General features: G+C 48.6%; 1 protein-coding gene across 4 annotated transcripts in view; it reads left to right on the forward strand.

Moving 5' to 3' along the window:
- ralgps1 (Ral GEF with PH domain and SH3 binding motif 1) overlaps positions 1–16,472 on the forward strand; it is a 729,016-nt gene that overhangs the window by 670,383 nt on the left and 42,161 nt on the right. For 2 of the 4 annotated variants that reach the window (XM_033049388.1, XM_033049390.1), the window contains exon 14: positions 6,339–6,505. In XM_033049388.1, coding sequence (XP_032905279.1) covers positions 6,339–6,505 — 167 coding nt within the window. The remainder of the gene's footprint in view (positions 1–6,338; positions 6,506–16,472) is intronic. The other 2 variants (XM_033049389.1, XM_033049391.1) reach the window with 1 other exon arrangement.

Genomic DNA, 16,472 nt, shown 5'->3' on the forward strand with positions numbered 1-16,472 from the left:
ATCACGAGGGGAATAGATAGGATAGATAGTCTTTTACCGGGGGGAGGGGAATCAAGAACCAGAGGACATAGGTTGAAGGTGAGAGCGGAAAGATTTAATAGGAACCTGAGCAGCAACCTGTTCAGACAGAGGGTGTTGGGTGTATGGAATAAGCCACATAAGGAGTTGGTTGAGGCAGGTGCTATAACAGCATTTAAAATACATTTGGACAGGCACATGGATAGGAAAGCTTGAGGGATATGAGCCAAATGCAGGCAAGTGTGACTAGTGTAGATGGAGTACCATGGGACGACAGATGGCACAATGGGCTAAGCGTTCGGCTGTCGACCGGAAGGTAGCCGGTTCGAATCCCGCTTGGAGTGCATACTGTCGTTGTGTCCTTGGGCAAGACACTTCACCCACCTTTGCCTGTGTGTGAATGTGTGTGGTGGTGGTCGGAGGGGCCTTAGGCGCAGATTGGCAGCCACGCTTCCGTCAGTCTGCCCCAGGGCAGCTGTGGCTACAGAAGTAGCTCACCACCACCGAGTGTGACTGAGGAATGTATGAATAATGCAATGTAAAGCGCCTTGAGTATTCTAGAAACGCGCTATATAAATCCCATCCATTATTATTATTATTACCTTGGCTTAGCATGGGAAAGTTGGTGTGAAGGGCCTGTTTCCGTGCTGTATGACTCTTTGACTCTTGGTGACCGTGTAAGATTGCCCCTCAAGTGCTCTGGTCTCCTCCCATATCCCAAAGAGATGAGGGCTGGCCGGTTCATTGATCTCTGTAAATTGCCCCAATGTGAGTGGAGAACACCCGGTAGGAGTTTAGGCTTGAGTTTAGGTTCACTAATGTCACGTGTACCGAGGTACAGTGAAAAGCTTTGTTTTGCATGCTCTGCAAACAGATCACATACGCCATGCATGAAAGCCAAACTCATGTACAACAGGTAGAGCAAAGGGGAAGATACAGAGTGCAGAATACAGTGGATGAGGATGAGGAGAGAATAAGAAATGGGGTTAATGTAAGGTTTGTGTGAATGGGTGATTGATGGAGGGCATGGATTCGGTGGGCCGAATAGCCTATTTCTCTCTATGACCGCCCAGCGGATCGTCCAGTGGATCACTAGCTGGGACACGGGATGACGTTACAGGTTGGAAAGGCCAGTGTCGCCACTGGTTCTGGTTCCCATGAACACACAACTGCCCAATGCCTTATCAAAACAAGGTGCCCACCACTGTGCAAATGCTATGTCCTGTCATAAACCCCAGGGCCCCTCACCTCATAGACAGTAGACAATAAGTGCACGAGTAGGCCATTTGGTCCTTCGAGTCAGCACCGCCATTAACTATGGCTGATCATCCACAATCAGTACCCCGTTCCTACCTTCTCCCCTTATCCCTTGGCTCCGCTATCTTCAACAGCTCATATAAGTTCATAAGTCATAGAGCATTCAATCATGGCTGATCTATCTTTCTCTCTCAACCCCATTCTCCTGTCTTCGTCCCATAACCCCCGACACCCGTACTAATCAAGAATCTTCCAATATCAGCCTTAAAAACACCCATTGACTTGGCCTCCACAGCCGTCAGTGGCAATGAATTCTGCTAAGAAATTGCTCCTGATCTCCTTCCTAAAGGTACGCCCTTTTATTCTGAGGCTGTGCCCTCTGGTCCTAGTGGAAAGATCCTGTCCCCATATACTCTATCCAGGCCTTTCACTATTCGGTAAATTTCAATGCGGTCCCCCCTCATAAACTCCAGCGAATACAGGCCCAGTGCCGTCAAACGTTCATCGCACATAAACCCACTCATCCCCGATCTACCTTGGACAACCTGGTGTCGGTGGTGCCTATCCCCCTTGGCTTGGAGAATAGTGAATGAATGAAGGGTCCTGCATTTCATTAGCAACCTTAACAACCTCACGATGTCCCATATCGTTTCATAGCCAGTGAAGTACATTGCACTTGAAGTACTGGCCTATTATAGAGCAGAAAGGAAAGCAGTGAATGTGTACAAATCAAGGTCTCAGAGGCAGGATGGATGAGATGACAAATTTTAGAGCTGTAGATGGAGTGATCAGTGTCATCCAGGATCCTGTGGAACCAGCCCATCACTTGTTCAACAGATCTCAGTGCAACAGGGGCGGCACGGTGGCGCAGCGGTACAGTTGCTGCCTTACAGCGCCGGACACCCGGGTTCCATCCTGACTATGGGTGCTGTTTGTACAGAGTTTGTATGTTCGCTCTGTGGGTTTTCTCCAAGATCTTCAGTTTCCCCCCACACACCCAGCTCTTAGGGCTAAGGGAATCAAGGGATATGGGGAGAAAGCCAGAACGGGGTACTGATTTTGGATGGTCAGCCATGATCATATTGAATGGTGGTGCTAGCTCAAGGGGCCGAATAGCCTACTCCTGCACCTATATTTTTTTATTTTCTATGTTTCCAAAGACGTACAGTTTTATAGATTAATTGGCTTGGTATTATTGTAAATTGTCCCTAATGTATGTAGAGTAGTGTTGATGCGCTGGTTGGTACAGACTTGGTGGGCCAAAGGGCCTGTTTCCGCACTCTATATCTAAAACTAAAACTAAAAAACTAGAACACATGACCATTAGCCCGATTACTTGCCCTTGAGTCTCTGAAAGGGGACCCGAATCCACAATCTTCTGACCTGGGAGGTGAAAGTTCTCCACTATGAGCCACAGTCACCGCTGGACGTTCTTGTTGACACCTGTGTTTAGTTTAGTTTAGTTTAGAGATACAGCGCGGAAACAGGCCTTTCAGCCCACCGAGTCCGCGCCGACCAGCGATCCCCGCACATTAACACTATCCCATATACACTGATTACCAAAGCCAATTAACCTACAAACCCGTAATGCTTTGGGATGTGGGAGGAAACCAGAGCACCCGCAGAAAATCCATGCGGTCACGGGGAGAAGGTATGAACTCCGTTCAGACAACACCCATAGTCAGGATCGAACCAGGGTCTCCGGCACTCTACTCTACAGCAACTCTCCCGCTGCACCACTGATGTTTCCCCATTTAAGGGCTGACCAAATTGTTCCCGGCCAAACTCAGAGAGTTGACCATGTGTCCCAGGCGCCAATGTCAGAACCAAGGTTTGGATAGTCCCATCATCGTAAACAGAGTAGTTTATTGTGGCTTTTAAACATCTGCGCGAGATAATAATCATTTATTGGCTCATCTGGAAAGTCTAGCTCTGGCATTTCTGCAAGGTCGTAGTGCAATGGGTTTTAAATGATTTAAGGTCTTGGCTGAACTAGAGAGGGAGATTTCCCTCGGTATCAATGATAGTTTCATCCCATTTCTTGCATGAGTCAGGAGAGGTCAGGATGGTTGCTTGAAAACCTCAAAATAAACCGCGAGTGATGGACTTCACCGTGTTGGATATTGTTGTCCTTCGCCATGGTCCTCGACACTCTGCACACCTTTCCCAGTCCACACCATCTGGGAATATTCAAGAGTTAAGGGCCTGTCCCACTTGGGCGACCTAATCCGCGAGTTCTGGCGAGTTTGCCCTCGACTCATACTCGCTGCATGGCCGACACGAGGTCCTAGGAGGCCTTCGTAACTCTCCTTCATGCTCTAGAGTGGTCTCCGCGTACTCGAGGCCTCAGCTAGGTCGCGGCGTATTTTTCAATATGTTAAAAAATGCCCGTGGGTAAAGAAAGGTCGCCATGGAAAAAATCCTTACTTTTTTTACTCGTAGGTTTAGTCGTAGTAGGTCGTAGTAGGTCGGCGTGTTAGTCGTAGGTAATCGAGGTTAGTCGAAGGTAGTCATAGATAGTCTGCATCATAGTCGAAGAGAAATCGTAGGTCGTCCTCACTCTCCACTATTCGGTGTCCAATTTTCCCGAAGTTAGTCGTAGCTAGTCGTAGCTGGTCTTCATCATAGTCAAAGGAGGTTTTCCACATGTCATTTTTTTAAACTCTTCTAAACTCGCCAATTAGGTCGCCCAAGTGGGACAGCCCCTTTAAGCTGGTATTCTCCACAGGAGGTGACAACACCGGTTGAGTAAGCGTCACGCTGCTGTCCGTGCCCACCTTCCCGGGATCCATTAGTACCAACGGAACTGACCAGGTGGGCTAGGGTCGATGGGAATCTTTGAGGGGTGGGGCTATAGGAGAACCTACCACAAGATTCAGCAACAGCCTCTTCAGACTGAAGAAGGGCTTCGACCCCAAACAACAATAAAGGCTACTTTACTTTACCAGAGACGCTGCCTGACCCGCTGAGCTAATCCAGCACTTTGTGTCTATATAACCATATAACCATATAACAATTACAGCACGGAAACAGGCCATCTCGGCCCTTCTAGTCCGTGCCGAACACGTATTCTCCCCTAGTCCCATCTACCTGCACTCAGACCATAACCCTCCATTCCTTTCCCGTCCATATAACTATCCAATTTATTTTTAAATGATAAAATCAAACCTGCCTCCACCACCTTCACTGGAAGCTCATTCCACACATCTACCACTCTCTGAGTAAAGAAGTTCCCCCTTCTGTATAAATCAGCATCTGCAGTTCCTTCCTACGCGGGGAGTAGTTTAGTTTAGTTTTAGCGATACAGCAGGGAAACAGGCCCTTCGGCCCACCGAGTCCGCGCTGACCACTTCGGTTGAACCCGGGTGTCTGTCGATGTGAGGCAGCAACTCTACTGCTGCGCCACAGTGCCGCCCGAGGACTAGAGGTTGGGCTTGAACAGATGGATGGCGGATTATTCCACCTGCCCACTGGCGGAGTTGGACAGAGTCCCACTGTGAACCTTCCACCCTCCCTGGTCAGGATTAGCGGGCCATCGGGGATATCTGAGACCAAGTGTCTGGGTCTTGCATTAACTGGGGGGGGGGGACAGACTCTTTATCACGTGTGGTCCCTGAGATGCTGTGTGAATGCTGCCGGTTTCGGCCCGGATACAGTGGATGTGGAGAGGAAGTTTACACTCGTGGGAGAGCCTAGGACCAGAGGCCACAGCCTCAGAATAAAAGGACGCACCTTTAGGAAGGAGATGAGGAGCAATGTCTTTAATCAAATGGTGGTGAATCTGTGGAATTCATTGCCACCGAAGGCTGTCGAGGCCGTCAATGGATATTTTTAAGGTTCTAGATTAGTACGGGTGTCAGGGGTCATGGGGCGAAGGCAGGAGAGCGGGCTTGACAGGGAAAGATAGATCAGCCATGATTGAATTGCGGAGTAGACTTGATGGGCCGAATGGCCTAATTCTGCTCCTACAACATGAACCATTTTAGACGGGGCTGTGCTTGAGGGAGCTGGAGGTTTTAGTTTAGTTTTTTTTCAGCAGTGGCAGGTTACATAGAAGCCTGGGCTTGGCTTGTGACCAGCTTGTAGTCTAACACCACGGGGGGAAATCCCGGGAATCCCCCCCATGTTTTGAGAGGTGGGGACAATCCCCCCACATGTTTTGAGAGGTGGGGACAATCCCCCCACATGTTTTGAGAGGTGGGGACAATCCCCCCACATGTTTTGTAATCCAGGTTTTTAAATTAGGTGAAAGTAACTATTAAAAATCTCCGCTTTCCGCGAGTCAGTGGGGGTGGGACTGATGATCGAGGGCGCCGATTGGACGAGAGAAATGTAGGTCAGCAGGCAGTGGGGGTTGTGGGGCGGGACATGATGATTCAGCGCGATGATTGGAGGAGGGAGGTGTCGGGTCAGAGGCGGAAGTAGGGGGTTGGGAAAGAGGATAGAGCGCGGTGATTGGAGGAGGGAGACGTCCTGGTGGAGCAAAGATCATAGAGCGGAGCTTGAGGCGTCCCGTTCGCGGGGCCTTTCATCGCCCGGACCGGCACGGCTTAAAATCGGCCGCGGGATCTTCCACCGCCCTGCGGTCAAATTGCTGCGTCGAGGCGATCGAGGCTGCCGATGGTGAAGCCCGTGCCGGGCGATGAAAGATCTAACGGCCGGTTTTATGCTGCGGCGGGCGATGAAAAGCCCTGCGAACAGGCCGATTGAAGCCCCACGATTCGGGGTAGACAAAGCTGCTGTTGCTGGAGTTCGGAGTCAGTGACCAACCAGGTCAGCTCCCGATGTTACCATCCACAGGGCCCATGGCCGAAGCTGTGTGTGTGTGTGTGTGTGTGTGTGTGTGTGCGTGTGCGTGTGTGCGTGTGCGTGTGTGTGCGCGTGTGTGTGTGCGAGTGTGTGTGTGCGCGCGTGCGCGGCCGGCCACCAAGAAATGTGTCCCCACCCCCATGTTTTGACCGATTTCCGCCATGTCTAATACTGAGGGCACTAGTGCGGAGGTACACTGAAGTACACTGAAGTTATAATGAAGGTGACCCACGGGCTGCCTTCCCTTTGATCAGGTGTTTTCTCTCCTCCAGTGTGATGTGCCAGCTGAGCGTGGTGGAGAGCAGGAGTGCCACCTTCCCCACCGAGCGGCCTCGCCACCTCCTGGACGACAGCGTTCTGGAAAGCCACAGTCCCGCCAAGAACCAGGAGGCCCCCATTTTCGCCAACGGAGTGTCCATCGGTAAGGGCCGGCGATGATGCCGGGGGGAGTGTGGGGGGGGGGGGGGGGATTCTATTTGCATTGTATGTTCCCAATTAACCACATTCAAGTTTGTGGTCTGGTCCACATTACACATGGACACTGATGATTTTTTCCCAGCTGTTATCAGTCAATCATAAACTAGAACGTGGTCCTGACCGATCATCTACCTCATTGGAGACCCTCGGACTATCTTAAATCGGACTTTACTCAACTTCATCTTGCATTAAACATTATTCGATTCTTCCTGTATCTCTACACTGTGGACGGCTCGATTATAATTATGTACAGTCTTTCCACTCACTGGATAGCACGCAACAAAAAAAGCTTTCCACTGTAACTCGGTACACGTGGCAATAAACTAAACTGAACTAACTAAACTAAACTAAACTAAACCTAGACTAGAGGGCATAGGTTTAAGGTGAGGGGGGCAATATTTAAAGGACATGTGCGGGGCAACTTTTTTCACACAGTGAGTTCCTGGAACGCGCTGCCGGGGGTGGAGGGGAAGGCAGATACGATAGTGGTGTTTAAGACTCTTTTAGATCGGCACACGGATATGCAGGGAATGGAGGGAAAGGGTCATGTGCAGGCAGATGCAATTAGTTAGCTTGGCACCATGTTCAGCACAGATATTGTGGGCCGAAGGGCCTGATCCTGTGCAGTACTGTTCTATGCCTCAAGGGCCTGTCCCACTAGGTGATTTTTTTAGGCGACTGTCATAGTCGTAGCAGGTCGCCGAAAAAACAGCGACTGGACTAATGGGCCTGTCCCACTTAGGCGATTTTTTAGGCGACTGCCGGTGACTACGGCAATGGAATTCACCGAAGTCAGCACCGGCGACAATCTACCTCAGGAGAAGACGAGCTGCGACAAGCCCACGGTCGCCGACTGTCGCCGAAACGTTTTGAACATTTCAAAACCCAGCGGCGACCAGAAAGAACGCTACGACTCTTTTGGGCGACTGTGGAGACGACTCACGACCGTACAGGCGACACCCCTGTGACCGTGTGGCGACAGCCTAGTCGCCGGCAGTCGCCTAAAAAATCGCCTAAGTGGGACAGGTCCTTCAGCTCCTCTTCCCTGAGCCATTCTGCCATACCTGGGTCACTATACGTAGAGCTCTCCCAATACATAGCAAGGAAAGGCCGGATATGATTCAACGATTCAATGACACTTCATTGTCCCATGTACCCAGGTACAGTGCTGTGTTGCATACAACCCAGTAAAATCACGCAGCAGACCTCTCCTAGGCAGTATTACAGAGGCAGAGTCGCCATGTTTTTCTGGCGCCGACGTTTCAGAAGTTCTTAGTGCAGTCTTATCTTCTCGCAGCGGTGAACCAGGCGCTGGGGCGCTGTGAGTTCTCGGCATCCCCCTGCCAGGTCCATCTTCGTCCTCGCCCGGCCCCCTCACCGGGACCCCCTTACTTCTCGGCTGCCCCCCTCTGAGTCCCTGTCAGTAGTTGGCGGTCCCCCCTTGCCCAGTCCCTCTCAGCTCTCGGCAGCGCCCCTCCCCCACCCCCCCCTCAGCTGGTACCTCTTTGTTCTCAGCGGCCGGCTCTGTGGCACATCCCAGGAGTCTCCCAAATGATGTGGAGTTCCCCAGTGCCCTGCGTGTGGGTTAGAGTTAGGGTTGAAGGAGAGTGATTCGGTGAGGTCCAGTAAAACAGATCGTTAAAGCTCCTAGAGACATTTAAATGGGGGGAAATAGCAAAGAAAATCATCTCGGTGCCTTACAGAGCCAAATAGGAGACATTTTATGGGGGACTCAGGAAATAGCAGAGAAATGAAACATATTTCCTGTCTGCTTTCATAGGAGAAGATACAACAAACCTCTAGAAATTGCACACAGCATGTCTAATGTGAATAAGGAGCTGAAAGAAATTAAATCTAAAATATAAACATAGAAATTAGGAGCAGGAATCATCCATTTGCTCTGCCAACCATTTTGTGGATCATTCAAATCACAAATTCACAAGTTATAGTAGAATTAGGCCATTCAGCCCATCGAGACCCTTGGGTCTCGGCCCGAAATGTCGCCCATTCCTTCTCTCTCGAGATGCTGCCTCACCTGCTGAGTTACTCCAGCATTTTGTGTCTACCTTTGATTGTAACCAGCATCTGCAGTTCATTTTTATATGTATGTGCATATGTATATGGTATATGTATAAGTGTATATATACATAATACGCACACACACATATCTATAGATATAAATATATATGCAACTATATGTTTGCGTGTGTATGTAGGTAATGTACATATGGTATACACACAGATACAAACAAATTTAGTTTAGTTTAGAGATACAGCACGGAAACAGGCCTTTCAGCCCAACCCCTCTTCTTTTAAACGTTGTCATAGTACCTGCCTCAACTACCTCCTCCAGCAGCTCGTTCCATACACCCACCACCCTCTGTACCAATAACATGGATATGGTGATCAAGTGTAGTATATCCAAGTTTGCCGAAGATACCCAAGGAGCAACATGCATTGCTTTGAGGATTATGAAGTGATTGGGACCATAGAGACGCCACATAAATTGAAAAGGAAATGGTAGACGGTATATAATGTCGGAAAACGTTAGGAGAAAAAAATGGAAAATTATGAGATTCAAAGATTGTTGGTCCTTCCTGGGACCCAGGCATCATCGTAAACAAATCATCAAAGGTTTACCAGATTAATTCAAGGGTTCATCCTGAGGAAGACTAGTTATAAAGCACAGGACCAGGCCCTTCGGCCCAACCCCACCATGCTGGTTCTGAAGAAGGGTCTCGACCCGAAATGTCACCTATTCCTTTTCTCCAGAGATGCCACCTGACCCGCTGGGTTACTCCAGCTTTTTGTGTCTATCTTCTGCAGTTCGTTCCTGCACACGCTGACCAAGCTGGCCGCATCAGTTAGACCCATTTGCCTGCATTTGGCCTCGAGCTCGCCTATTAATGTACCTGTCTAAATGTATTTTAAGCATTGTAATTGTCCTTACCACTTTCTCCGGCAGCTTGTTCGATAAGCCCAAAATACAAAATGGACATCAATTCCATTTAAAATCATTCCTCTCATCTTAAGCCTCTGCCCTTTAGTTCCTGATTCCCTTACCATGGGGAAATGACTGGGACCATTCATTCTATCAATGCCCCTCGTGATGTTTATAAACCTCTGTAAGATCATACCTCAGACTCCTTCACTCTTCAGAGAACTTAGCCTCAGCCCACGCAGTCTCTTTTTACAACTCAAGTCCTCCAGTCTCGATAAAATCCTTGTGGAACTTTCCGGCACTATTTCCAGCTTTGTGACATCCCACCTAAGGTATGGTAACCAAAAACCGCACGCCATGAAAAACTATTCCATTGAAACATATAACTTTTTTACGGGGCCTGACTGGGCAAACATGGCGTCAGTGTTTCCTTGGCTGGAGTGCCTGGGACGCTCAAGAAACGGGGACTGCTGCCAGGATGGACATGAAGAGAAATATCTTCCCCCCCCCCCCCCCCCCCCCCGGAGTGTCGAACCTGCACGCCAAGGATATTGAGGGACCTTGGGATATTGAGGAGACACAGGGATCTGATGTTAGTACAGGAATGCGGTGCTGAGATGATGGGCCAGGCATGATCTTACTGACTGGTCACACAAAGGGCGGTGGATGTATGGAACGAGCTGCCAGAGGAGGTAGTTGAGGCAGAGACTATCGCAACGTTTAAGAAACATTAGACAAGTTTGGAGGGATATGGGCCAAATGCAGGCAGGTGGTACCAGTGTAGTTGGGGCATGTTGGCTGGAGTAGGCAAATTGGGCTGAAGGGCCCGTTTCCACGCTGTATGACTCTATGCCTCCATGGTGGAGGTACAAGTGGTCAAATGGTCTCTCCCTGCTTTCTCTTCTTTTTTTATTTACCACTGGTAAACCTCTTAACATAGCTTTCAGCACATTGGCCATCAGTCTTGAGTATTGAGTATAGATGTTGGGAGGTCACATTGCAGTTATCTAAGACATTAGTGAGGCCACGTTTAGAGTGAAGGTAGACACAAAATGCTGGAGTAACTCAGTGGGTGAGGCAGCATCTCTGGAGGGAAGAAATGGGTGACGTCGCCCATTCCTTCCCTCCAGAGATGCTGACTCACCCGTTGAGTTACTCCAGCATTTTATGTCCACCTTCAATTTAAACCAGCATCTGCAGTTCTTTCTGCCACGTTTAGAGTATTGTGTTCAGTTGTGGGCACCATGTTACAGGAAAGATGTTGTCAAGCTGGAAAGGGTGCTGAGAAGATTTACATCGATGCTACCAGGACTTGAGGGCCTGAGCTACAGGGAGAGGTTGAGCAGGCTGAGGCTCTTTTATTTGAAGCGCAGGAAGATGGGTGATCTTATTGAGGTAGAGAAGTGTACAAAATCATGAGAGGAATTGATCGGGTAAACGCAGAGTCTTGCCCAGAGTAGGGGAATCGAGAACTAGAGGACATAGGTTTAAGGTGAGGGGATGAAGAATAGGAATCTGAGTGGTAACTTTTTCACACAAAGGGAAGTGGGTATATAGAATGAACTGCCAGAGGAGGTAGTTGAGGCAGGTACTATCGCAAGGTTTAAGAAACAATTAGACAGGTACATCGTTAGGACGGGTTTAGAGGGCTGTGGGCCAAACGCAGGCAGGTGGGATTAGTGTAGATGGGGCATGTTGGGTTAGTGCGGGTAAGTAGGCCGAAGGGCCTGTTTCCATGCTGTATGACTCAATGACTATAGAGGGAATGATAGATCAGCCATGATTGAATGGCGGAGGAGATGTGATGGGCCGAATGGCTCCTATCACATGAACGTATGAACAGTACAGCATAGGAACTAGCCCTTCATCTCCTTTAAATGTTGGAAACGAGGAACTGTAGATGCTGGTTTACCAAGAAAAGACAAAGTGCTGGAGCAACTCAACGGGCCAGGCACCATCCCAGGGGAACATGGATAGGCAGTGTTTTGGGTCGTATCCTTCTTCAGCACTGGCCCAAAGCATTGCCTATCCATGCTCTCCCAGATGCTGCCTGACCCATAGTGTTACTCCAGCGCTTTGTGTCCTTCCTTTAAACATTCATTAAATCTATGTCCTCTAGCATTTCCACCCTGGGAATAAAACTCAGATGATCTTCTTTCTCATCATTTTGTAAACTTCTATCGGGCCTGCCCTCCGCCTCCAACACTCCAGAGAAAACAATCCAAGTTTGTCCAACCTCTCCGTATAGCTAACAACCTCTGGTGAAGTGAAAGTACAGTCACAAAATGGTGGGTGACATTTCAGAAATAAATGCTGCATTTACCAGTAATTGAGAACTGGGTAAATGTTCATTCTATTCCAGCTGTTGTTGTTCCTAAACTAATTGGCCTCCCGTATAATCTATGGGATCTCAGGAATGCCTGGCCGGAATGTAGAGAGGTGTTTGTATTCTGTAGTGTTTGGAACAACGACGGGTGATCCTATATCTGATCCCAAGGATCACGAATGGACAGAGGGCAGTAAATCTCTGGGATTCTCCAACCAAGAGACTCTGAGAGGGGTCACAGCTAAAGGATAAGGGGGAAATCCTTTAAAACCGAGATGAGAACAACTTTTTCTGTGGAACTCTCTGCCACAGAGGGTAGTTGAGGCCACACAGTTCATTGGCTATATTTAAGAGGGAGTTAGATGTGGCCCTTGTGGCTAAAGGGATCAGAGGGTATGGAGAGAAGGCAGGTACGGGATACTGAGTTGGATGATCAGCCATGATCATATTGAATGGCGGTGCAGGCTCGAACGGCCGAATGGCCTACTCCTGCACCTAATTTCTATGTTTCTATGTTTCTAAGAAGGGTCTCGACCTGAAACGTCACCCATTTCTTCTCACCAGTGATGCTGCCTGACCCGCTGAGTTACTCCAGCGTTTTGTGTCTGTCTTCGGTGTAAACCAGCATCTGCAGTTCCTTCATACACACTCTAGTCTTGATTGTCTTCATGTATAGGCGTTTCTTTGACTGGGAAGCATGCAAACTAAAGCTTTTCACTGTCCCTTGGTACATACGACAAATATAAACTAAACTAAAACTAAACTGAACTAATCCAGGCAGCATTGTTACAAAGTGCTGGGGTAACGCAGCAGGTCAGGCAGCATCTGCAGTTATTTGTTTCCACATTTCAGCCTTCTTATAAACCTCTTTTCAACCCTCTCCAAAGCCTCCACATCCTTCCTGTCATGGGGACAATCAGAATTGAACATAATACGCCAAATGCGGTCGACATGAAGTTTTATACATCTGCAGTATGATTTCCTGACGCTTATAATCGATACCCTGACCAGTGAAGGCAAGCATGCCAAAGGCCTTCTTTACCACCTGAGGTACCTGCTTTGCCACTTCCAGGGAGCTATGGACTTACAGTCCAAGATCCTTCTGCACATCAATGCTCCCAAGGCTCCTGGATTTACTGTATACTTCCCCCTGACTCAGCGGGACAGGCAGCATCTCTGGAAAGAAGGAATGGGTGACGTTTGGGGTTCAGTCTGAAGAAGGATCTCGACCCGAAACATCACCCATTCCTTCTCTCCAGAGATGCTGCCTGTCCCACTGAGTTACTCCAGCATTTTGTGTCTAGCTATATATATATCACCATATATATATCATATATAGCAACAGAGACCCCAGCACTGATCCCTGCAGAACAGCACTGGTCACAGATCTCCAGCCCTTCCCTATTATCCTCTGTTCTTCAAATACCATGTCCATTTTGAATCCAATCTACCAAGTTGCTGTGGGTCCCATGCATCTTAATCTTTAGGATCAGCCTACAAACGGGAGACATTGTCAAATGCCTTACTCAACTCAGGTGCAGCACGATGGTGCAGCAGTAGAGTTGCTGCCTTCATCATCATCGGCGGTCACTCGAAACGAGTATGACTGTCCTCTCATGGAGGACGCCTGTGCGTGATTTTGTTTAACGTGGGGAGACTGGTGCACAGACATCCACACAAGTAAGATCCATATAGACGATACCCATGGCCCTACCTTCAAAAAGATCCCATCCTCAAAAGTCCCATCCTATAAAAGATCAATCAGGTGTGTACGGTTAATTAGCCTCAGTGAATTGTAAAATTCCCTCGTGTGTAGGATAGAACTAATGTACAGGGTGATTGCTGGTCGGTGCGGACTTGGTGGAGTGAAGGGGCTGTATTTCTAAAATCTAAAGTAAAACCTGAGTTAGGCGGTTTACATTTTCCTTGCTCTATCTCTAATAATAAGGTCTATAGACTTGTTATCCAACGTCTTTTATCTTGCGCAGTCTTTTCAAACCTGTCCAAGGGTCTATTAGACCAAGCTGTGTGGCCCTTGTTCCACCCCACTGTAAGAGCTTGGCTGATGTGTAACTGGAAGACATTTACTCATTTATCCCTCAAATCTCCTAATGCCGGCACTAATCTATTGATCATGGCCTGGAATTGATAACCAGCATCAACGGCCATTTGCAGCAACTGGTCGGTAATTCCTACAGAAAGCTTACGGAACCAAATTGCAGACAGCAGAAGCAGATTGAGTTTTTGGGTTCAGATGGTTTAAGTTTAAGCTTATATTCCGTGCTGCAGGGCCAGTGTGAAACATAATTGACATACTCCATCTGTTGGCAGGGAAAGCACTCTGGCAGCCAACAGAAGTGGATGCCGACTGTGTCCAAGCTGAAACTAATTCGTTCCTCACTTCCCCACGGATTACTGCTATTAGATATAATGTCCTGTTGATGGGATCAGCCTACACAAATGCTGATCAATGTTTTTATCCACACTATTGAAACGGAAACCTCCACTGCTCTGGGCACAACTTTGAACCACTGAATAACAACGTTGACCAACGCAGCCTCGTCGATATCGGGCGGCACAGTGGTGCAGAGGGTAGTGCCGCTGCCTCTCAGCACCAGAGACCCGGGTTCCATCTTGACCTCGGGTGCTGTTTGTGTGGAGTTTGCAGGTTAATTGGCCCTCTGTAAATTGTCCCTAGTGTGCGGGGAGTGGATGAGAAAGTGGGATAACATAGAACTAGTGTGAACGGGTGATTGACGGTCGGCATGGACTCGGTGGGCTGAAGGGCCTCTTTCATTGCTGTGTCTCTAAATTAAATCAACCGCAATGGTGTGTCTGGAATCACAAATAGGTCAGACAGGGTAAGGACGTTCGTGAAGCAGATGTGGTTTTACAGCTGTTCAATAATTCCAAGGCTGCCATTGCTCAGAGTAGCTTTAATTCCAGATTTATTTAATTGAATTCAGCAGAACTGCTGGTGATTTAAACAAGGAAATTAATATGTTGTTGACAGTGATACTGTTACGCTAATGAACTGTGTGAATGATGATATTGTGGCAAAGTTTCAGATTAAAGATTGGGCAGCACTAGGGACAATTTATAATTTTACCAAAGCCAATTAACTTACAAACTTGCACATCTTTGGAGTGTGGGGGGAAGCTGGTGCACGCGGAGGAAACCCACGCGGTCACAGGGAGAGCCTTGCAAGGCAGTAACTCTATCGCTGAGCCACCGTGCCACTCGGAGGGAGGAATTCTCAATTATAACCTCAGCAGAGATTGCCACATATTGACTTTTGGGGCACAGTTTAGAGATACAGCACCGAAACAGGCCCTTCGGCCCACCAAGTCCGCTCCGACCAGCCATACCCGTACACAGTGGCGGACTGTGTCTAAAAATATTGGTTGCCAGGAGACAAAGAGGGCCAGCTTGATACAGGGGGCCCACTTCATCAGGGACCCCTTGCCATCGGGCAAGCTGACACCCTGGCCAGTCCGCCACTGCGCGTACACTAGCACAACCTTACACACAAAGGACAATTTACAATTTTACCAAATGAAATTCATCTACAAACCTGTGCGTCAATGGAGTGTGGGAGGAAACCAGAGCACCCGGAGAAAACCCACGCAGGTCACGGGGAGAAAACTCTGTTCAGACAGCACCCAGAGTCAGGATCGAACCCGGGTCTCTGGCGCTGTGAGGCAGCAACTCTACCGCTGCGCCACCGTGCCACCCCTGCTGTGGGGAAATGCTCGAGGGGAGCTGGCAAAGACCCGTCGGGCTTGTCCTGTGTCACAAGGAAACATATACAATGAAGGCAATACAGACTGGGCGAGAGCGGTGCATGGTGGCATTGGATTGTGACATTTGCTACTGATTTGCGGCACCTTCAAGCGGATATTCTTTCTGAAAACGAGAGGAAAGAAAAAAGTGAGTCTATGGTGACCCTGTTTCTAAAGCCATGTTTCCTCCCAGTATTCCCTGTGGCATCGGCTCAGGAGTCTGTCATGAATTCTAAACATTAGTCACAGCCTGTTTAATGGCAGGCTTGAAGTAAAGTGCTGGTGTTTCAGCTTTGTAGGTCATTTTTCACTGTGTTTATTTTGTTCTTGGTTTTCCTGTAAGAGGAAGCCAGTTTGGTTTCTCTACAGAATGGACTGATTCTCCCTGATCTTTTGAACTAGCGATTGTATTGAGCCATAGACACAGGATAGAAAGATCACACAGCCTGCTCCTGGTTCCTTGTCTAAAACTCTTCTTGTACCAGGCAAGTTGGAGACTGTTCCCGCAGTTGTGAGTGAAGTGGTCCCGGACTCACAGAGTCATGTCTGGTCTGTGCGATGGACTAGGCTACATTCACAACTCTCTGCTCAGTCTGAAGAAAGGTCTTGACCCGAAACGTCACGCATTCCTTCGCTCCAGGGATGCTGCCTGGCCCGCTGAGTTACTCCAGCAATTTGTGTCTATCTTGTCTGCAGTCTTGCGCAGAGCTGTTCCCAAACCAAGCTGTGATGCATCACGACAGTGTGCTTTCTATGTGGAGGAAGGAACTGCAGATGCTGGTTTAAATCGAAGACAGACACAAAATGCTGGAGTAACCCAGCGGGACAGGCAGCATCGCTGGAGAGAAGGAATGGGTGTCAT

Source organism: Amblyraja radiata, chromosome 32 (assembly GCF_010909765.2).
Source record: "Amblyraja radiata isolate CabotCenter1 chromosome 32, sAmbRad1.1.pri, whole genome shotgun sequence".
NCBI lineage: Eukaryota > Metazoa > Chordata > Chondrichthyes > Rajiformes > Rajidae > Amblyraja > Amblyraja radiata.